At 34.1% G+C, this 25,308-nt stretch overlaps 1 protein-coding gene across 1 annotated transcript in view; it reads left to right on the top strand.

Annotated features, from left to right (window-relative positions):
* The first annotated feature begins 11,371 nt into the window (after positions 1-11,371).
* Positions 11,372-25,308, top strand: part of LOC128551300 (glutamate-gated chloride channel-like) — a 32,613-nt gene continuing 18,676 nt past the window's right edge. The window contains exons 1-5 of the mRNA XM_053532109.1: positions 11,372-11,477; positions 13,391-13,461; positions 14,138-14,205; positions 16,592-16,821; positions 17,254-17,336. Of these exons, the coding sequence (XP_053388084.1) occupies positions 14,203-14,205; positions 16,592-16,821; positions 17,254-17,336 (316 nt within the window). The 5' untranslated portion in view covers positions 11,372-11,477; positions 13,391-13,461; positions 14,138-14,202. The remainder of the gene's footprint in view (positions 11,478-13,390; positions 13,462-14,137; positions 14,206-16,591; positions 16,822-17,253; positions 17,337-25,308) is intronic.

Genomic DNA, 25,308 nt, shown 5'->3' with positions numbered 1-25,308 from the left:
TTTTTGTGCTGCTTAGCCTGCGCTATATCTTATAAAAACGACAAATAACCCCGTTAGTTCGCCAGACAAAAGTGATTTAGAGTTGGTGCAGGTTACCAAAATCATATTGATAAAAGGAAATAATGAAACAATTCCTATTAGATTAATAAAATCTGGAAAGTAGATCCCTCGGAAGCACCGAGAACAATGCAAACAGTGAACATTGCAGACTCGGTTTGATTGAGTCTGTTCATGAGCAGTAATGGAAAATGCAACACTGCCCACGCTCCCTAGTACCGGCTTAAGCAGTATTCAGTCTAATATTCAATATAAAACTAATTCAATATAAAACTAATTAATAAAAATGTTTATACGAAACAGTCATTATTTTAAGACTTCTCAAGCAATAACTAACAACAGCATATATAAAATAGAATTTTATTCCAGGTCAACACTTCAACATACAAACAAGGCCAAAGGTATCAAACAAAATTGTATATCAATAATATAAATTAATGGCAGAAAAGGCCGCATGATATCAGGCTCACTGACTGACGAGCAAGCAAGTTTTCATTAATAAATTGACTAAAATAGCAACTGCGGACTGCGAAATTGTGAAACTAGGAATAACGCTACGCAGTAATGGGCAAAACCTTGTTCACACAGTAAACGGACCTATTTGTTAACCGACATAGCGGTAACACGCTGAAAACTGACCTAGCTGTTAACAGACAACCTAGCGGTTAACAGACTTTAAATTGACATAGCGGTTAACACACTTTAACCGACTTAGCGGTTAACACACTTTAACCGACCTAGCTGTTAACACACTTTAAACCAACCTAGTGGTTAACACACTTTAACCGACCTAGCGGTTAACACAATTTAACTGACCTAGCGGTTAACTCACTAAAGTGTTAACAGAGCTAGCGGTTAGCATCACTTGAACAACAGACAAGCAACCAATGGTTCGATATACTGTCAACCAACCTAGCGGAATACATCACTATAACTACGTATACAACCATAAAACAGTTGTTACACTTCTAACTGCCCAAGTAGCTTACATCACTACTGCTACATGAAACCAACCTATGTGTTGTAACATTATCCCCATTTAGTTATATTATGAGAATAACACATTAACTAAAATGTTTACAGGATATAGGCAAAAGCAGTTAGGATAACTTAGGTGTGTAGATGACAACCCAACTACCTAGTAAGAAGTATTGTGACCTTAGTCACCCTTAGTATAGCAAGTTCAAATCTACAAGATCTCAATTATCACTGCTAAAACTGCCTTATCCACTCAAATAATAAACTGATTTAGGCAAATGTCATTCAGGCAAATTTAGTAAACTACCTGGGAGCATTGTAACCGCAGCCACCCATGTTACCAAGGACAAGGAGCATTGTGACCATAGTCACTCATAGTATAGCAAGTTAAAATCTACAAGATTTTTAATTATCACTGCAAAAGCTGCCTTATCCATTGAAATGTTAAACTGATTTATGCAAATTGAAAGTAACTCTTGCAAATTTAGCATGTAGACGACAAACCTAAACTACCTAAGGATATTGTGACCACAGCCACCCAAGTTATCAAGGACAAGAAGCATTGCAACCATAGTCACCCATGCATAGTATAGAAAGCTTAAATCTACAAGATTTCACATATCACTGAAATAAATTTAGACTTGAATTGGATATGCGATGGTTAATACACGTGCTTACTCGATGTCAGTTTGAGACATTCATGAATGCGACAGAATACTATAAATTAAAATATATAATAGGTTATTTAATCTTGAAGAGTTAAGTCATTGCATCTATATCTCTTCATTTTCAGCTCAATATATTCAGAGGCGACAACAGAATCTTAAGAAATAGTGTTTCCAATCGTGTATCTAGAACTGAAACATCATAACATATTTCCCACAAAAAGGACAAATATCAGATTGATTTCATATTCAAATAGAAACTTTTCTTTTTTTAAAAAAAATGGATAACATAATTGGCCGTAGCCCGTCTAACATATGGCCCTCTAACCTAATGTTGTAAGCACTCATCCTAGATACATAACATAAACGGTGAATTGAAAGACATGAATCAGAATAACGTATCATAAACAACTTAGTTCTTTGTGGCATAACAGTTAATAGTGCAATGAACTGAGATTAAACACGGTAAAATTATGTACAAGTGTTATTTGTAATCCGCGCACCAAAACCCTAAAAACTCTTGAGAGAAAAGTACGGGGAAGCGTTGGATTACGAGACCTGGATGACTATACAATTTATACAACATAGAAAGTACATCAATTATATTTACAAAACAATGACTGTTCAAAATTCATACTATCCAAGTTCATTGCACTCTTTATGCAAGTTTCAACATGTAAAAACAACAATGGCTAATTTACACAATAGAAAAGTATGCTTGCAACTGAACATCTCCGAAATGAATCATGGAATATTACTTTCACTCTGCTGAAAAAGTACTTCGTGTTCATGCTAAGACTATTGTTGAGACGTCGATTAATATTCTTCAATGTTAAGGAGCTGACCACTTCTTAGTTTCCATTTGCCCAAGTCTGTTGATAAAACTACATTTGAACAAACGTCTTTCCAGGCTTAATTGTTTCTGTTACGTATATTAGTGTTTCCTGTTCTGTTTATTAGTTTTGCAAGTTATTTAAACGCCTTTACAAACTTACTTGTCTTAAAGTTATATATATATATATATATATATATATATATATATATATATATATATATATATATATATATATATATATATAACTACAAGAGAGTATATTTATATTCATCCATGTGACTTGCTGTTGTAACATGGTTCATTTTATTCACTGTCCTGGTGTGACATACTAAGCTAATGTCTTTCCAAGTGCCACTGCAGCTGATTGTCTTCAAATAATTCCCGGTTTGTATGTCTCCTAGTTTTGTTACAGGAAATCACTGTTTGCATGTGACAGTATAGTCTGATTTGTATGTCAGTTTAAAGATTCCAGAGTTTGTGAATTTTCCTGCTTTGTAACTGATAACATGACTCATCAGATAAAGTAGGCCTACTTAAATGTTCATGTTAAAACAATTATTGTGACATTAATTTTGTAGCTGTTTATAGTTAGTCATTCTCTTTTCTAAACTTTCATTACATTCAAGTTTCTATTCCACGAAAGTTTGGTTAAATTTGATTTATACAATCCACTTGACTGGCTTAGTTAATCTTGCTTGTATGTATATACATGTTAAACTGATGTCACATTATGATTTCCAAAACTTTTTGTACTCCATTAAATTTTTGCTTGGTATACCATTTGTGCTTGGTATATTGTTCATTTTTAATTCTGTCTGTACACAATGTTCCTCCCTTTTCTGCATCAACAGCCTGAAAATATATAAAACTCCAACGGCAGAATACTTCAAATTACATAAATAATATTGTAAACAGCAAGATAGGTCGCCATACATGTACCAGCTATTTCACCAAAAACAAACTTGTGTAACTGGTCTCATTTCTCTGTGAAACTTAACAACTTGACTAATAGTATATGCTCTATCTATACAGAGATATGTATCTGCAAAACATCAGTAATCAAGAACCCATTTAGAACAGATCCATTCTGCATCTTGTTTTTATTAAACATAGGTTGGTAACCTTGGATACACACCAAGCTTGATGGGCAAAAATAAATATTATTAAGTATTATATTGTTTATGTGTATCCTTCGCGTGTTTTACAGAAAAAAAAATATAATAAACTATATTATTAAATCTTTGTGTTTTTTATTCCAAACTTAACAAGATTTACTTTTTTATGTAAGTACTAGTTTAGTTTCTCCTATGTACGACTTAGTATATCCTAAGTAGGACTTACATCTGAGGATGTCTCTAAATTGCTTTTTGTACTTTTAGCATGTGTAAATGTTGAGTTTTGCTCAACCCGGGGCTAGAGGGCGTGGACAGTAGCATGCATTTCCACTACCGTCCATGAACAGGCTCAATCAAACCGAGCCTGCAACATTTTCGTTTTTGTTGTGTTGAGCGACCTGTGGAGTTTCCACTTTTTCTATTTTAGTATCTCCTAAGAAATACTATGTCCTACGTTGGAGATACTAACTCCTACATGGTATTTAATATCTCCTACGTAGAAGATATTTTGTACGTAGGAGATACTAAGTCCTACGTAGGAGATACTATGTCCCTCGAAGAAAATACGAAGTCCTACGTTGGAGATTGTAAGACAAATTTAAATCTCTCTGCTGACAACAGGACGCTGCCATAAATATCGAATCAGATGTTTAAAATGGATGCACGTTTTGAACCTAATCATTCTTATTTTTTAAGGAAAATGTATAATTCCCTTCTAACTATTTATAAAAAATCCGATTGATTACCTGCTTGAGGAATATTCTTCAATACGACTCATTTAAATAAAAACAACTGATAACTAAAACACATTTAGTTAAAACGTTTGATCTTCAATGAACACGGTCTCATCTTATCACCTCAAACTTGAAATAAAAAGCTCTTAATAAAATGTTAGTGTCAGTTGACAAGATAATTTCTAGAGAGACCAGCAATTTATGTAAGTTACTACAAATATGAAAATGTATTTAAATTGTATTTCAGTTGTTAAAAGATATGTGAATACAAAGTGTGCAAAAAAGAACTGTGAAAACGGTTGTTCTAGGCAGATAACAGTGAATAACATGCAATAAAACTTTTGGATTAAAATCGTGAGCGGTAAGATATGTATAATATATGTATCTATCTATCTTTTTCTGTTTTATATTTATACATCGTATTACATTATCACATAAAATACCATATGAAAATATGCACGCTCGTATGAGAAATAATATAGTTGTAGTATAAGCGGCCTGGTTTTGTCGTTCTGACGCAAACCCGCCAAAACGACAAACCACATATCGGTGCGCCAATGTAACAAATAAGGTATCGCTAGTTTATCGTCAGAAATATGTCATCCATACTGTTGGCGATACGTACATATTAACTTAGACTATTCTTCATATAGAAAAAGTAGCTTTGGTTCTTGAAGTTCTTTTGCACACTTTGACGATGAAGCTGTCACATATATCATTCTTTACGTGACATACGATGTGCAACAACAAGGTTATATATAATTGTACGCTTGTGGACTTGTCTAACTAACCCTAGTATTTTTATGAATGAACTAATACTGTACTACACATACTCTGAAAATTGGATTTTGTTATTATATCGTGTACATGTAGAAACATTGCATTATAATACCTCAAAAAAAGTTAAATTCTGTGATCCTTTAAGTAAAATATAGCAAAATATTGGTTAAAATTGTACATACAATTCAACTTTGTGTTTAATAGTGGGGTTTCCCCGTTGCAACCTCTAACATAATTTTAGTAATCAACATAATGACATTCCTGGCATACCTTTCATGACAAGCACATGGTTAAGCCGTCTAAGAGGAAAATATCATTCCAGCTAAAAAGGGCAATGCTAAATAACTTATATAAAATAAACTTAGAGATGTCTAGAACATGCCAAGACTTGGCGATTTTATATTATTTCATTATTTATCTTTGCTAAACATGTAGTTTGTTGTATATAGTGCTATATTCATAATTAAATGCCGTGCAGTAACAGCTGATTGTTAAAAACACCAGTTTGTAGTAGCACTACACTTTTGTATTGTATTTATCTATACCGTGTGTACTATTTTAAACCCTCCGTATTGTACTATAGATACACATAAACTAGTAATTAATAAGTTTGCATACATTATACATTTGTTTACGTTTCTTAATATGAAATTTAGACCATATATAAATTATACAAAACTTCGAACTGAAATTATTGTTTTGCAGAGAGAAAAAGTACTTTGTTCGTTTAAAAATGTCAGAAAAATCAGAAACTTTGTATCACCCGTTGTATGTATTTTTTTTTCAAAACAGAAAAATAAACAATTATTTTTACCAGTACCACGCCTACGAGGGGAACATTTTAACATGTACATAGATCTGGAATTACAAACTAAATAGCCTCAGATATAAATTTTATGGTACCTAACGACCAATCAATGGGTATTGGTATGCATCAATTGGGAACACAGTGAAAGTAGAACATGACGAGGCAAATTCAGATGTATGTTGAGTTGCGCACCTTAGTCGGGAGCGGTCGAATTCCATGCAATCCCGGTGTATGACTGTTTCTGTTTGTTTGAAAAATGGCCATGCACAGTGTAACAGTCTAATTTCAAATACTTTCTTACGGTCGCAAATAAACATACAGTTTTCTATGGAGTAATATGAAATATACAGGTTCATGTGTTTATTTTTGATTAAAGGTATCAAGCAAACGATTTTCAAACAGAGTGTTTGACATTATTAGGAGTTTATTAGTTGTCACTATCTAGGGATGGGAACGAATACTGAAATCAATATTCGAATATTCGGCTTGTTTAATGAAAGCTTTAAATTTTTATTATGTGATTGGCATATACACAATATATGCCGTAGATGTGAATCATCGCACGTAATAAGGCCTACAAAATGTTTGTCTCGGGTAACCCGACCCTACCTGGTTAAGCCCGTCGATCCTTGCGTTTTATTTCACGATTATGTCAGTATAATCATGAACATATTATACCAATTCAGTGTTTTAGCTTCAGATGTTTACAAAAAAGCATTCAAATCGATTAAAATTTAGACCGTCGCAACTTTTTCTAAAAATAGCACGTCGTTCAATTTAAGCAGCGTCGCGCTGTTGTATTTTCGCCGCCGTTGTAAAAATTTTCAATCGGCGTGTAAAAAAAGCCGATAAACTTTACGAGGGCAGACTTAAACCCCCTTCAACATGATCTTATGCATCAGTCATGTTATTTCTTGATTTTATTATGAACTACTTCAAAATTTATTTTAAATACGGCCGATTTCAATAAATGAATTGCCCGGGCGCTGTGCATGAAACCAATTCTGCGGACTGTCTGAAATGTCGTACAAAATACTGTAAAAAGATCGCAAATATCTACAAGTGTGGTACTGTTTTCGAAGGAAAATGTCTAAAATTCGTAGCATTAAACAGCTGCCAATAAAAATTAACAAAAGATAAAAAGCCATCACACTAACGCCTATTGCAAACTGTTAATCCGTAACGATGACCCCCGCTAATTATGCATTGCATTTTTTGTTAATTGGACGATTTTTGATATGCATCACATTTACACCTGTTGTAAACTGTTAATCCGTGACGGTGGCACCTGCCAATTATGCATTGCAATTTTCTTGTTAACTGGACATCTTTTGATACGTGATAAACAAACACGACAGAACAAACGGTTTTACTCTGCAGAGTAGAATTAGCATGCTTATGTTGCCCAAAATCAGTTATACTTATTTTGAAAAAAATACTATTCACTATTATAACACGACCAGTAAATGTAGAGCAAAATATATCTCGGGTTATTTTGCAATAAACCGATCGCGTGCAATGACGTCATCCGATCCAGGTGCGTAGTAACACGGTCGTAAAAAGTAGTTACCATTTGTTCTAACACTTTTGATACTAGTATGTCGTGTTAGAATCGAAATAATAAGTTCCCAAATGTGATTTATCGTAGAATAACCCGAGTTTTTCGTTCTTGTGCGAAACAATACATCACGAAGGCCGTATCACTCAGGCCTACGGCCTTCGTGATATATTCTTAAAGATAAAAACTCAAAACTCAGGTTATTCTACGATCAACTATGTTTGGGAACTTTTTATTTGTTAGATTTACGAATATTCGAATTTGATTTTTATATTCGAATATTCGGCCGATTTTCGAATATTCAAACATTTGTTCCTATCTCTGGTTGTCACTAATTTTACAATTCAAAATATTTGTTTGTTTGTTCGTTTTAGGTTAAACGCTATTTTTCAACAGTATTTCAGTAATGTAAGCTTAGTTAACCTAACCAGTGTTCCTGGATTCTGTACCAGTACAAAACTGTTCTCCACAAATAACTAAAATATACATGTTTCGCAATAGATTTAACGAACATGTTCGTTATCAACGATTGCTGAAGTTTGACAGTATTTTTGATTTCTTATCATCATACAAGTATTTGAATAAACACAATGTGATAAGAAAACGAGACAGAGTTTCCATAAAGGGATTTTGAAAAGAATTTTTTTTTTCAAGTGAAAAATAAACTTTGAAACCGGATAACCTAATTCCATATAAGATAAATTTGCAAATTCCGTTGGTTTAACTTTTTATGTTAGGATTTCAAAATTTAGATTTTTGATAAGTTGCTGCTAGGTCAACCATTCTTAAATATTGAATCATATTTGATGATAAAAATGAGTCATGTACTGTAACAAATAGCCAGTGTCTTGATAGAAAACGCAAGCATTATACTCACTTATAAAATGATTTAACATTTTAGTAATAAACGTAAAAATGTTCAACACACATTATTTCCCGTATTTTATAGGAAAATAATCTGTATATTATACATGACGTTACATTTACCAATATGTATCCTAGAGAAACCCGCAAGCTTAACTTAATAAGGAGAACGCAGATCTACGGATTTTGGGACCGTGTGCTCGGTTTTCGGGCGAGGCGTACATTCTCCTTGACGATTTGATTAAGATATTGTGTCTGAAATTATTATTCCTCCATCTCTGATTTATGTGGAGAAATTACTTACGGAGAACAAGTTTGTACTGTTACAGAATCCAGGAAAATTGGTTAGATTAATTGCCCGCCGTTACAAAACTGAAATAAGTTCAAAAACAGACAACATCTGAAGTTAGTTTTACTAGAATATCCTTTATATTCTTAGGACGTTTAAAAGTCATGGTTGGTTCAAAAGGTACAATATATTGATAATTTTTACAGAGGCTTTAAGGGCATCATCTTCTGACATACACTTAACTTTCTCAAATGTTGTTTAAGTAACAGACTCTGGGTAGTTTCTAGGAAGTGTTGTCGAAGCTGCTCAGTAAGGCTTTTGAGATATGATCTAAATACGTGACGGTCGCCATGGTGATAAATTAGACTCCGATATATGAGATAGACGACATAACAGTCGCATTCTGATTGATCTGATACTTCGAGATATCAGTTTAGCGACTTGATGATCGCCATGGTTTTTGGATTGTTGAGAAAATATTAATGAGAATGTTATAAATTATAGTGTTGATGAAATGTTTTGTAAGTTTAACACCATGAAGTTTTAATGTGGTCTTAAACACCTTCATTATTTTCTAAGATCATAGTATTTTGTTAAAGGTCAATGATTTACTCTACATTACATATCTTTAGCTGATGTGCAAAAAATGAGCCAACTTTCAGAGAACAAGCAGTGCATTATAGCTTAAAGTGTATAGAGAGATATTTACTACCCTGTTATTCTATTTCCTTAAGTGCTCTACTCTGGTGGTCTTACAAAACATTAATCCCGCAAACGATATCGTGCTGTCTGTACCTGCTATTTTGATTTTTTTTTGGTTGGATTCAATGTTGCACCGACACATGATAGGTCATATGGCGACTTTCCAGCTTTTAATGGTGGAGGAAGACCCCCAGGTGCCCCTCCGTGCATTATTTCATCACGAGCGGGCACCGGGGTAGAACCACCCACCTTCCGTAAGCCAGCTGGATGGCTTCCTCGCATGAAGAATTCAACGCCCCGAATCAGGCTCGAACCCACATCGATGAGGAGCAAATGATTTCGAGTCAGCGACCTTAATCACTCGGCCACGGAGGCCCCTCTATTTTGATTGATAGCTGCTAATTAATTCGAAGTAATGTTTTTTCCGGTTAATGTCATGTTAAACAATGGCGTAAATTGATTTGTATTCCAAAGATCAATTAGTCCGAAGGCCAGCCCACCCGCTTAGCTAAATAGGGAGAGCGTTGGTCTACGGATCGCGGGGTCGCGAGTTCGATCCCCGGGCAGCGCGTAGGTTTTCCGTGACGATTGTATAAAAGACATTGTGTCTGAAATCATTCGTCCTCCACCTCTGATAATTCATGTGGGGAAGTTGGCAGTTACTTGCGGAGAACAGGTTTGTACTAGTACAGAATCCAGGAACACTGGTTAGGTTAACTGCCCGCTGTTACATGACTGAAATACTAATGAAAAACGGCGTTAAACCCAAAACAAACAAACAAAAGTCCGAAGGCCAAGTAGTCCAAATAGCTGGTAGTCACAAGATCCGCCATACCGAAAACAAAAGCTCGAAATTTAGAAATGTCATTGACCATAAGCTTAACCCCAAACTGGAAAAAGTGTATATATGTAAACCAATTCTATATGTTAATGTCAAAGATGTGAAAAACATTTTAAACTTTCTATTATATGCTATAGGTGTGCTCCAGTGGCGATTTTGCCACTGGCCGTTCCCCAAGACGGTGCCCCAATGTGTCCTTAATTTGTTTGTGTTGTCCTTCAGTGTTTGTTTAGTGTGCGAAATTGTGTTGATCGTGTGTACATTCGCATGCACTGCGTTGAGGTTTAAGAATGCCGCGATCTGTTTTAACTTGGCTTTCCATATAGGATATTTATCCGGTTTTTGTTTATAAAGTCTAAAGTGTGAAATAACGTTAAATGTAAAAGTGATCTCATGAACTGTGTTTTAGTCAGTACAACACAGAACCATGAAGGCATAATATTATCAATAAATTATGAATGGTAATACAACTAATAATTTACGAAAGAGTGAAAACTCTCGAAATCTCTGGCTGCCTATTGACTGTTTAGGCTGCGTGTTGGCTGTTTAAGCTGCTTATTGGGTGTTTAGGCTGCTAATTGGCTGTTTAGGCTTAGACTAGTTAAATAACGCTCTCGTTCCTTTTTCACTAATAATATCTTTTAGAGTTGTTCAAAGTATTATCCCTTGTGTTGTAGCGTTTGTTTAATATGTGATTTTTCTTGATATGTAAGACGCATTAGCAAAAGAAGATTATATAGGGAACGCATTAAATAAGTTCAAGAATTTCTATTTCAGAAGTCCTGTTCACAAAGATAGCATGACTTCTGGGGCTTTCATATCATAGTGGGTTTCTTCTGATTAACGAAGCATTTGGTTTCAATTATGACAGACATTTAGTGATATGACAAAAACACCAATATAAATTTGTTAAAACGACCAGCTGGTTCGAATTGAAGAAGCAGTAATTTCTCGTAACCCACTATGCCAGGTACTGAAAATTATTTATTTGAACAGCTGTTTTGGATTCTCGTAACTGCAATTTTACAATATTGTAAACTTTAAAACTGCAGTGTACATTTTACCGTCTGTAATTATCAAATTTTACCACATTCAGTCAGTTTATTTCAAGTCAATAAATTCATGTTTTAAATTTACAGGTAAAATGTTGCTTAATAGGAGACTGTCTACCTCATCAGTGGCATATTTGAAGTACCTCCTATGTCTCATAACCGTCACAGTAACCTCTGGTCAATATATCGAACCAACCAGGTAAATATGGAACGTCAGTGCAGACACATTACATATTTAGGTAAACAAAACAATATGAACAAGGCATCTGAAGTATTCCTTCACATTTATATGTGGATATGATTCTTTATGTTTACTCATTGAATGTTACCTGATTTCCATGTGTTATATGATTATATTAATATCACTATATAGATTTAACCGCCTAAAAAAACTACACGTCAAGGTTAATATTGTCATTTCAGACTGCTATGTAAATGTAAAAAAAAAGCCAAATACGAACATTGAAGTAAAATCACTGATTGAATCTTTATTTACAACAAATTACGTAACCGATTTACTGACTTAGGAGGTAAATCAGAATATTAGAAACTGTTAAAATAACCGATTTGTTGAATTACTGAAATTTGACGATTTAACCCCATTGTTTTCCAAATGAACAAAAATCCATAGTTCGACATAACATGAACTTACATGTTAACGTTATAGCTATCAGTGTATACAAATAAACGTTTTGCTTTCAAATACATTCATACAGGACCAGGGAAGGCAAATAAAGCGTCAATTCAATTATGAAGCATTTACCACATAAAAAAAACTAAATCGAGCATCTCCCCGATCATTAGATTGTATATAGGAGTTACAAGTTACATTATTGTTTATAGCAGGACATTTCTTTGCGATCCTGTCCGGTTTGTCTTGTTCAGCACAGAATCAGACGCAAGAGAGCTGGTGTAGATCAATGTTTATAGTATACAGAGATTTTCATGTTCATCCCATAACCGTCGCATTGATGATGTCGAAACAATGGTTTTGCACTGGATACTGGCTATAATTCCCATGCCTCAAGACTGTATGTTAGTACATAAAGTATCACAAAATGGAAATTGTACGTGATTGTACTTTTCATATATGATAGCTTTTGTTATTGCAATGATTTTTCAAAAGTCAATCTTAGATTGATAAATATGACTGTATATTGTTAACACAGGCGCTTGATTTAATGCATGATTTTTTTTTCATTTCAAATTCAATGTTATTTGTACTGGATGAGAGTCCTGATACTTGTATACAGAATACAATGCAAGTATATACGAATAAAATCTACAAGAAAATCATTGATCCAGATGTTGACCTGAAAATTAAATGTCGTGTTAAAAGAGATTTTTTCCTATAAATGAATCTGTAATCTGTAAGTTCTGTTCTATTTTTTTTTTTAATAATCGGAGTAGTGTGCTTTTTTACGATAAAATTCATATGAAGAAAATGTGTACGTTCAAGTAGAAAATATTTTTTGTTAATATTTTTCAAGTAAACTTAAAACCAGATAATGCCGAAATATCGATTCAATTTCTTACTTTCTCCTTTTGTAAAAAAGTAGATTCAGACAAAGAAAACACTGGGGGATAAAACAAAAAATCAAAGGCATCGCCTTAAACCGGTCAGTGGTAAGCAAAAAACGGTGTTTGATGCGCGCCTGCCATTCATTAACCTTCAGGATTATAAGGTGAATTATAAAAATTAAAAATGTTATGCTCGAAATACTCCTGTTTAAGTATTGCTTGATGTATTATCACATTATCACAATTAGACCTATAACCATTATTGATAATGGCCTATACGTCAGCGCGGAAATTTACTTCCGTAAATAGAAGTTCCGTAGAGTCAAATCAGGTTATAGTTTAGTTTTAGTTCATGGTATTCTTCTTGATAAATGTATGTATAAAATATACTTGTATTAAAATATTTGCTTTTGCATATCGGACACTCTTATCTAAATTAGGCACAAGAGTTTCCAGTATGTGTAATCAATAGCCGATAATTTTTGTTATACTCCAAAATCCATAATCTTAAAAACTACATCAATCGTGATTAATAACTCAACACGAAAACCTATGTACATTTAATCGTGTCTTTCTTTCATTGTGTTTCAGATATGATTTGATTCACTATCTACTTAGTGAGCAGCGCTATGACCATAGCCTACCGCCGGACTTTTACAACGGTACCTTAACTGCTAAGACAAATTATAGGCATTAGTCACATAAAATACGCTTATTTAGAGTTACAACAACTATTTTCCTCTTTACTTTGAATTCAAGCATATTAAAAATAAACATTGTTAGAGTCATGTACATTCTTTTTTTAATCACTGAATTCTTTTCCCCCATTTCGAAAATGTATTAGGCATTTGTGAGAAAGCAAGTACATGTACATATAAACAACTACGGGTGGACGGATAGCTCAATGGTTTGCACGCTGGCTTTCCAATCCTGAGGTCGGGGGTTCGAACCCCGGCAGCTATTTGGGAATTTTCAGAAACGCTTTTCAGTGTTTCCAACCCAACTAGAGGTGTACTGGCCAGGAGCCCAGGTATTCCTTGCGTGTATCAGTGCTGTACACTGAGCACGTTAAGGAACCAGGCTGTATATTTGCAACGAGCTAGACTAAATTAGCCGGACAAGCCTGTATCTGATTTCTGATCTCTGTCGTGGGGGCTTTGTCTCACTCTGTCCCTCTGGTGAGATCGCTCTGTGTCTGTACTAGTAGAGGATGAATAATGCGCCTTATGTGACTGCATTTGAACTATGTAAAGCGCCTTTGAACGTGAAATTGATAATAAAAAGGGCGTTATATAAATCTGGTATAATAATAATAATAATAATAATATTGTATTTCAGCAAACGTCACAAACGTTTCGGTAGAACTGTCCATTACTGATCTTGATTCTGAGAGTGACATAGACATGGTAAGCATGCAACCTTCGGTAATTGATCATTATCTTTCAACAGTGCGACAGAGCAAAGTTACTACCAGGTTCCATTTTGGAGTCATAATGCATCAGTACGTTGTTGTTTTATAAGCCAGGTAAAATTTGTAGCAACAATTTAATATCTCTATTTGTTTGACATCAGCATGTGACGAATATAGTGTATTTACAAAAGCATTCCATAGTTCTCCGAATTATTACAAAATGGTTTTTTACACACTTCAGCCAACTTCATTTCTATGGATAAAGTATAAGTAGATAAGAGACTATGTCGACATCCGCGCATATAAGTCTTCCTTAATCAGTTTACTGAAATACAAAAACATTTATTAACCATCAAATAAGACGCTAATAATCAGCTAGACAAACTTTGCAATGGCATTCATTTTACAGTGGACTTAGAACATATCTCTACTTACCTACTCATTGCAAACACTCAGTTGTCACGTATTTTTCATTCTTATGTCATTAAATAGAAAATAATACTTCAATGAAATCTAGAATTGAGATTTGGGCAGCTGTATGATTTCAAAACATATAGCATTTTTAATTAAGTCAAGTGTAAATTCAAACAATTGCATCAGCTTATTTTGAATTCACATAGATGTACAAAATCAAATCTGAAAAGTTTTCAGTTTTCGCTGATGGTGTTTTGTATATAACGACGAAAAAAAAGATACAAAGGTGACAAATTAGTGTATGCAATTAAACATAATTTACACCAAGCTTATTCACATGCTTTTAGAGAGAATGCTACTTTATTACGTCTTTTAGTTGAACCTGTTAAAAGATTACCGTGGTTTGTAATAAATTACTCCTGTATGCCGATGACTTGGATATATTAGTAGTAGGTAAAACATTGAGTACATTAATATTGATGATCTTACTAGTGTAAGTAACTGACTTTCTGATAACAATTTTTCCTTGCATCCCGGTAAGACCGTGTCCAATTTGGTTCTGATCCTAATTTGAGGTCATGTGATAATAATTTTTTGCAATGAAAATTCAATTTCAACCATCAAATACCTAGGTGTGGAACGTACACGAGTCCATAGCCAATCAGGTTATTAAAAAGGCCAATGGCTAAAGTTTTTGTTCAGAAAAGAAAAGGTAAGTTACAATACACAATTTATGACCACAATGGAAATAAGAAACCTTAAAGCTCACTTTTTATGTTATCTTAGGTATTGATTATTTGTCATATACAATTGCACTTTAATGTTCAAATTTATTATGCTGAAATTTAATTTGTATTTGTTTTACGATATATTGTCTATTTTACCACAATAAATTCTATCAATCTATCTATAGCAATAGACCGGACCGTAACACATATGGTTAATAGACAGCTTCACTATCTAACTGAGTATGGCGAACTAATGTTTTCACGTTTACTAAAATAATTTGAAACATTTTCGTGTCATTTGATATTTTCTACTTCCATGCATACTCCCCATTATGATCTATTGTATACGCAGTGACAATCCCCACCTTTGCAATACATATATATTTATTTTAAAACCTATATGTATTTGATAAATGTTTCAATATCTGACTGACTTATATTTTTAATCATAAAACATGCAAAGACGTGCATTTAAATGATTATTGTCAGGATAGTTTGCACTTTTAATGGTCAAATTACCAATGTTTGTAGGCATATATAAAGTTTCCAATAAATTAACACAACGGTTTTAGTTATGATTATCCTACCATTCAATGATTTATTTTTGTTTAAGGAAAACATGTTATAATATCCATCTTTCATATCTTGTAACTGGATGGTAATATTTAAATTAAATTAGATCACTTTAAAGACATTTAAAATTAAAACTTTTCACCGAGAGATGTTTCAATCGTTATCATTTTTTGGGGAGATAATCAGTATTGAAGTTAACACTGATGCCTATAGGAAATATATACATTTTGTAATTTCTTTGATTGTGAGAATCTAAACTTGAGTTTCGAGAAAATTTTGCGGTAGAAAGCTGCATTTTATGATTCTGATACACATAACAAAAAAAATTCTCAGTAGGGAAAAGGAGAAAATATTTTTTCAGGTTTTCAGGGGAGGTAACTCACGAAAAACTAAAATTATAAGGGGAGGTAATCTAAAAGAAATTTTTGAGAACTTCTGTCACTAAATAACTTGTCAATATGCATCTTGTTTCTATTGTTTGACATTTTTGAAGCTTACATTATTAAGTTATGTGTACGTTTTTGGTGAAATTGAGGCCTATTACACAATGTTATAGAAATTCATTTACCCATGACCGTAAAACTAAAACAATCTGCATACATGAGACAGAATTATATAATCGTTAATAGCGTTTTCCTTGACAAAATTATCTTTTTTCCCGAACAGGAGCTTGAATTCACGTTGTACATGCGTTTGAACTGGACAGACAATCGTCTCAATTTCACGGACAATAGAACTTCCTATGACTCACTTACATTAGGTGATGACATTGTAGACAGACTTTGGATACCGGACTTGTTTTTCCACCACGAAAGAAAGGCAGAACTACATGGATTTTTTACGAAGAATCAATTAGCATATATATACAAAAATGGTAGTGTGCTTTACAGTGGCAGGTAGTGTATATTCTGTTTACTGACGTCCAGAGAATCTTGAATGTACAGCTTATTTTTATTTGAGTGCCCTGACAGTTTTGTATATATATGTGTTTAAGGTATTGTACAAAACTCATCATCTATGGATCGCTGGGTCGTGAGTTCTATCCCCGGCCGAGGCGTATGTTTTCCGTGATGATTTGATATGAAATAATTCGTCTTCAACCTCTAATAGTACAACTGTATCGCTATAAGAGAAGTTAATGTGGAGAAAGTTTACTAAAGAAAATAGTTCATATAACTACATATACACATTACAAGAGTACCACTGAAATTTCCTGGTCGCATTTTTTACATCCAGCTATTTCCTGTAAACATGTTTAACTATACCACTGATATAGACATGACGTTTTTTCATTATTTTTGTGTTAATATTTGAGTTACACTCAACAGGTTCAGCGTTAAATCACACTGCGCGATGGACTTGACATACTACCCGTACGACACACAGACATGTTCAATAGTCATTCAAAGCTGTGAGTACCCATTTATGACTTAACAGAAATTATGAAAAGTAAACGTTTTAGTTATTATTATTCTAGACGTAGATCGAAGTACTTATGCATCAGCGTATTTACAATTTTAATACGCGAGATTATTAATTGTCAAAAGGTTAAAGTTGGCGTCGTAAATGATGCAACTGCTTATCTTAAAGTTTATGCATTCTAAAACTTTACATAACATCTACAGTAGCCTTAACATGAATCTCTTGTGGATACACTTTCATGAATCATAGCAGATTGTTTACTAGTCATCTGAACTCTTTTGCACTACAGATCAGCTCACGCAGAAAACCCGCTTTCCGTTTTACCTCGAAGGTAAAATCTTGCATTGAAGTGATTAATTTTCATTGTGAAAATGATCTTCCTTTAATGTATTTATTTGGAAGGAATTGTGAATAGGATAAAACTATTACTGCCGTACCCACTCAAAAAGTGATAAAATATCATAAGCAAACAAAAGAAAATGGTTTATTGTGAAGTAAGATAAAAATACTACAGTATTATTTACAAATCTGTGTTATTTCGCTTATCACTATGTAAATATAATCACTCTGCTCCGAGTAATCTTAAATCTGTCCTCGAAGTTACTCGAAGGCCCATTTAAATGTGTATTCATTTTATAAAAATGCTATACATACCAATATGGTACACTCCTTATCTCTGTTATGCAAGAAATACATTAAAACAGAGAGGTTCTTCACCTTACATATTGACCTAAAGTTTATAAGTAATAGTTATTGTTCAAAGGAATAGGTCAGCATTGGGTTTATAGACCTGTGAGGGACTTTTAAACCGAGCGAGCGTAGCGAGCGAGGTTTTCAAATCTTCTCCCAGGTCTATAAACACAATGCAGACCTATTCCGAGAATGGTAACTGACTTACCTACATGCTTCTTTGTTCTACGTAGTCCAGATTGCTTTTGGATTTGAAGAATGTTTGATAAAAAATAGTTTGAAGAAAGAACAAGACAATATGTGTCACAATTTTTATTGATATAACATAATGCCCAACATCCTATGAACCGGTAAAAATATTTGTCAGCAATTAGGACATGACATTTTGTATTGCATGAAAAATCCGTGCGCACTTAGAAAATAGTCTCTGTCTGAGATCATCAATATGTGTCTAGTCAATCAGTCAAAATTTGGCGTTAATGATATTTTATGTTGTATTTTTATAATTATTTAAAAAATAAGTTTATTAGCTCTTTAATTTGACACTTAATATGCATTGCCGTATAAAAATGTACTGTTATAGATTTATTATTACATTATCTCAGGAAATGCGTAACATAATATACCAAGATTTAGCATACGTCAAAAAGACACAACCAAATGTGCTAAAAACTGAGCTGACAACATCGAGAAGATATAAAAAGCTTCAGTTTGCTTGAAAATGAAAGTAATGAGTACAACAAATTAAGATGTTTGTAGTTAGAGGCCTCCGTTTTGATTGACATGGCAACGATTTGAATAAACATTATACAGTTTAATGTTGTTTTGTTTCTCCACATCTGATTCACGTGTAAGAGTTGTCATATACTTGTGGATGTCAATCAAGTATAGAATCAATGAAACCTTGTACAGTGCAAAGGCATAAAAATGTCAAATATTAGTTCGATATGAATTAAAGACATTTAGCAAATTTAGAAAACAAGAAATGTGCTTTATCCAGTTTCCCATCAACTTCCACTACCTAAAATCTGCCTTTAAAACTGTTTCAACTGTCAGTCCAATTTCAGACACGCTCGGAATGTCTGTTCCATGTTAATTGTACAGAAAATCGTCACAATTTTCATTAGCATACTATTAATTAACTTGGAGGAAATGTGTGCAGTTTGTAGCTTTTGCAATTATATCATTCTCAATATTTTTCTATGTAAAATAATTTGTTCTGTTTCATGAAGCATTTTCTGACGGATAAGTATACCCGTTTTAACTTTCTAACAAATATCCAGACCTGCTCAGAACTTGAATGTTAAAATTTTACAGTAAAGTCATGTTTAGATCAATTTTCAAGATATGTAAAACTGGTCGAAATTTTTTTCACTTAAGGGGACGCATATTGCTACATTCACAGTTCATACAGAAATGCGGAAGGGGTGCATATTCAAGAAATCGATGGTGGGAAAATAAAAAACATATTCCTAAACTGATATAATACTGATGGACACCTGTAATATTCAGTATTTTGTGGATAAGGATGTGGTACTATGAATGTAATAGGAAAACAGAGGTCTTTGTGAAAGTACATTCAACACAAAATATTAAGCTTTTGTATAAGGAAAAAACAGGTTTTTGTTACAATAACAGTGTTCCAAATAATGTTGAAGGGATGAGATTTTCTTTCTAACACACCAGGTTTGCTTAAACATGTAAAAAATTAACGCCACGTCAGTTCTTTTCGGGATGGACGCCATATTTCTCATTGATAAAAATTGTAAACAAAAAAAAAATCAGAGTGGGATGAGCATTGCAAGGGCATAACATGACATTCTACACAATGAATACCTTAGAACAGATATCTAAGATGCTACACGGGTCAGGCGGGTTAAATGCATAATGTCGATCACTTGAAATTCATCTTGAAAAGGTGGTTAATTTTAGTTTATTTACATGGTTTTTAATTTTCCCACGACTTCTCGGCGATTCACTGCAAATGTATTACTGCGCCGGACGAAAGGTAACTCTAATAAACAACGGGAGACAACTTAGGTGTCAGCACGTGTACGATTTTTAAAAAAAAAAACATGTCGATAATTATAATTTCTTATCAAATAATGAATCCTATTCAGATATTTGTCTTTAATATTAGAAAATTATTAATTTCTGTGGACATTTGTCAAAAAATATTACTTACAGTGGACTACTTTGCGCATCAAATGGTTTCCGCTTCAGTTGTGAGGCACTTCCGTTATACTTTTTGACAAAAATAACGAAACACAAAATGAATCAATAAAGTCACTTATAAACCGACTGCTACTTAAATCAGTGTAAGTAAAGTCGTTGTTATAACATTATACATGTTCGTTACGTTATGAGATAAAGTTTATCTTGAACTGCATAATCCATTAATTACGTTTAGATGATATTGCATTTACAACTTATTTGACCCCGTTTTTTTACGTGAATGACAGCATTCTCGTGCAACTCGTGCAAACAGAGTTATGAAAAGTATGGTGGAGAATTCAAGGACAAACCATAAATGACATTAAAGTGAGGATAACTGTATATTCGTCCAGTTTTGATCATTGACATTCCTGCTGTGTATTAGTAACTTTTGTGAACAAGATTAGAATGTTACTTTTGCACATATACACATTGATTGGACCTCTCAACCAAATTTCATACCTTATTTTAGGGATTTTTAAGACAATACATTTTCAAAAGTTTGTTGAATGTGTTTTGATATTTAAGTGCTTTGTAGTTCATGAATACCAAGTTAAAAATTAATAATGGCAACATTTCTAGGCCTTTATTGTAAGCCACTAGACTTCTGTAACGATAAATGTTTAATGTATTAAGGGGAATATACTCTTTTAGTTTTTGAATGTGGCATTCCTTGACCACCGTATCTTTTCTTATGCACTACTTTGTAAACAAACTAAATAATGTGTTTTAGCTCACATATGCGAAAAGAAAAGCAAGACAGTGAACTTATTTCACATTCTTTCTTTAAATGAGAATCTGTAGGACATTGATAAATGCTTGGACAAGATAAAGCACTATTATTTTCGCACCAAAAAGTCTTAATTATTGACTTTGAATGTACACAAGAAGTCTTATGTAATTCAACAATAACTTTCTTGTTTCAGTTTTTCTCATTTTTATTTTAGTGAGCAATCCTTTGTGTACTTATAACAGTTGAAACAGTATTCATTTCATTTACCAAAACCTTGTACTTTTTTGCAGGTAAATTTTATAATACCCCACCCACCTTTTTTCTAATTTCAAAGTATGCGTCCCCTTAAAACGTACGTTTTGAAACAATTGATACTATATTTACGGAGTCAATCACGCGTTCACTTTAAATGTCATGCACGATCTTCTCATGATTTTACTGCATTGTTTCGGTCGCTTACGTATAACTTTAAATTTAATCTCTGACAAGTGCGTAAGTGTGTCGACAATTTGGCTCAGTGGTTAGATCATTAGACTTGCATCGAAGCGACTCGGGTTCGATTCCCACTTCAGGCACTTGAGATTTTTGTGAAGACAGTAGAAATGGGACAGGTCTGGAAATTCTTATAGACCTTATAAGTGGTCTATAAGGTGTTTATAGACCTCATCGGAACAAAAAAGCCGGTAGGTAACAAGTTATTATCCAACATCACGATGTTCATCTGTATTTCTTTTATCTCTAGCGGCTCTTGTCGAAAATCAATCCTTTCAACGATAACGTTTTTAGTTCACCTGTCACAAAGTGACAAGGTGAGCTTTGTGAACGCGCTGCGTCCATCGTCCGTCCGTCCGTGCATGTGTGCATCCGTAAACTTTTGTTTGTGACGACTCTACAGGTCACATTTTTAATGGGATCTTTATGAATGTTGGACAAAATGTTCAACTTGATGATATCTAGGTCAAGTTCGAAACTGGGTTACGTGCCATCAAAAACTAGGTCAGTAGGTCTAAAAAAAGAAAAACCTTGTGACCTCTATAGAGTCCATATTTTTCGCAAGATCTCCATGAAAGTTGGTCTGAATGTTTACCTTGATGATATATAGGGTATGTTTGAAACAGGGTCACGTACCGTCAAAAACTAGGTCAGTACGTCAAATAATAGAAAATCCTTGTGACCTATCTGGAGGTCACATTTTTTATGGGATCTGCATGAAAATCGGTCTGAATGTTCATCTTGATAATATCTAGGTCAAGTTTGAAACTGAGTCACGTTCGGTCCAAAACTATGTCAGTAGGTCAAATAATAGAAACACCTTTTGACCTCTCTACAGGTCGTATTTTTCATTTTCATTGGATCTGCATGAAAATTAATCATAATGTTCATCTTAATGATATCTAGGTCGAGATTGAAACTGTGTCAACTGCGTTCAAAAGCTATGTCAGTAGGTCAAATGATACAAAATCCTTGTGACCTCTCTAGAGATCATATTTTTTCATGGAATCTGCATGAAAATTGTTCAAAATATTTATCTTGATGATATTTAGATCAAGTTTGAAACTCGGTCACGTCCAATCCAAACCTAGGTCAGAAGGTCAAATAATAGAAAAATATTTGACCTCTGTAGAGGCCATATTTTTCATGGGATATGCATGAAAATTGATCAGAATGTTTATCTTGATGATATCTAGGTCAAGTTCAAAATTGGGTTAACTGCGGTTTAAAACTAGGTCAGTATGTTTAGTTTAAACTTATTTATTCGCCAATAATTTTTACATACATATAGTTCACAACAGATAATACAATGAACTGACGAGTGGAAATTGAACCGGAAGCAAATTGCTTATTGAAAGGTTCGTTCCACGATACAAAATCACGGTGGTTAGGTTATGACATAATGAAATACATACAAAAGTGATTGGCTGCAATATAAGCATCCAAAAGTTACAATTAGCAAAATGTAACAGCATTTTTAAACGTGAGATCAACAGTTTTAGGGGATAGAGGGAAAAAAAATGTTTGAAGCGATTGATAGTGGGTGTCATGTCTCAAGATTGTTACCTTGCTTGTCAAAACGCTGTGACTTATCTATGAATGTTTGGACAGCTGAGAAGATATTGACGTTGAGATTGTCGCTCAAAGAGGGATTTCCAAAAAGCAAGACCTGAAGGGAAATTGGGCATATTTGTGATATTGCATTGATTAATGCGTGTCGAATTGCAGTATAGCGGCTGCATTCCAGGAGATAGTGTTTTGTTGTCTCCCTTTGGCCACAGGAACAAAGAGGATTTTCGACTAGATTTTTACTGAAAAGATCACCAGCAAGAGAACTGCAGTTAGTGCGTAGTCGGGCATGATGTATTTGTAAGTGGCGCTTTCCTATATACATGTAGTAGTAATTAGGAATTTTAGTGATAGTTGAGATTTGTCTTTTGAAACTATTAAGGTTAGGAGAATTCCGCACGTCTGTCTTCTGAGAGTTTGTTGCAGAGTCGCGCAGCAGATGGGATTGTAGAATCAGTGTAGAGAGAAGTTCTTGCTCTTGGGATACGAAAATTGTTTGCATTCCGAAGACTATAGGATTCATTTGAAACAAGTGGTGGACAAAGATCAAGAAGGTAGGATGGAAGGATGCCATTTGAAAGTTTGTAAAAAAATATAAGTTTATGATTTTGTCTACGACTTTGAAGACTTTCCCAGCCAACTTCGGACATAAGTTTTGCAATGGATATCAATTTAGTCGTACCAGAAACGATCCGAGCGGCTTCGTATTGAACTTTCTCAAGAGCTTCACATTCTGTGCGAGTACAGTTGTCAAAGAGTATATCTCCATATTCTAGAACTGGTCTGATGAATGTTAGGTAAATTACTTCGAGGGACTTTCGATCAAGAGTAAACTTAAGTTTCCTCATAATATTGATACGTTGATATGCCTTTTCTAGTATGTGATCGATATGTGATTTCCATCGGAGATCTGATTGAAAAAAGACACCAAGGTGCTTGTGTGTTGTTACATCAGTAATTTGTGTATTATTCGTAGAAAGATCGGGATGTACGGGTGGCCGTGTTTTACGAGAGAATAGGAGGGACTCGGTTTTCTTAGGATTAAATTTGACCAACCAACGAGAAGCCCAAGACGAGATTGTGTTAAGGTCAGTATTTATGGTATCAGCAGCGGAATCTGGATCATCAACTACAATGTAGAGAATGATGTCATCTGCAAATAGACGGATTTTCGCTCGTATATCAGTAATTATGTCATTTATGTAAATAAGAAATAACATAGGGCCTAAAATTGACCCTTGAGGGACACCGGCTTTAATTTCATTCCAACATGACTGGGCACCAGGAATTACAATTTTCTGCTTTCTTCCAGTGAGATAAGAAGAGTACCAGTTGAGAAGTGTACCGGATATACCAAGAAGTTTCAGCTTGAAAAGGAGTCCCCTGTGCCATACCCTGTCGAACGCTTTGCTTATGTCGCAAAATACGGCCCTGACCTCTTTGCCTGAGTCTACAGCTTCAGTAAAGAAGTTATACAGAAAAGTCAATTGATTGACAGTGGAATCCCCAGGTACAAATCCTGATTGCAGAGGAGTGATAAGATTCTGATTCTTAAGGTGGTTAAATGTGTGCTTAAAGACAACCCTTTCAAATACCTTACCAATGTTGCACAGTAGAGATATAGGGCGATAGTTATTGACAAAAGAACGATCGCCAGATTTGAAAATCGGAGTTACAATAGCTTCTTTCCAAGAATCTGGAAATGTAGATGTTGATAGAGAATAATTGAAAAGCTCTGACAATGGTTGGGACAGTTCTGAAGACAATTCTTTTAAGATTCTATTGTCGATGCCATCAGGACCAGAAGCTTTACCCGTGGGCAAAGAATTTAGGCGACATTGACTTCAGTAGGAGTGATTATAATGTTTTCAAGCAGAGATGTAGAGTGCGGTTCTATGTTTGGAAGTTGCGGTGCTTCGGATTCAGGAAGAAGTGTTTGGTCTCGGAAAAAGTTATTTAACATATTTGCTTTCGACACATCATCTTCTAAAGTTTTATCTCCATCTAGGAGCGGAGGAAGGTGCGAAGAAGTAGTTGGTGTGATAAATGATTTTATGACAGTCCACCATGATTTAGAATTGTTAGTGGAAGATAATAGTTTGTTTGCTTGTGTAGAGGTGTGAAGTTGTTTTGCTTTTCGTATCTCATCGACAACAATATTACGAATGCGTTTGAACTTGTTGAAGTTGGAACTTGAACCAGTGTGTTTAGCTTTTCTATACGCTCTCCGTCTTCTACGTATTAATTTGCATATGTGTGTAGT

Source organism: Mercenaria mercenaria, chromosome 19 (genome assembly GCF_021730395.1).
Source record: "Mercenaria mercenaria strain notata chromosome 19, MADL_Memer_1, whole genome shotgun sequence".
NCBI lineage: Eukaryota > Metazoa > Mollusca > Bivalvia > Venerida > Veneridae > Mercenaria > Mercenaria mercenaria.
Note: the sequence above shows the minus strand (reverse complement) of the source record. Positions and strands in the feature narration are given on the sequence as shown.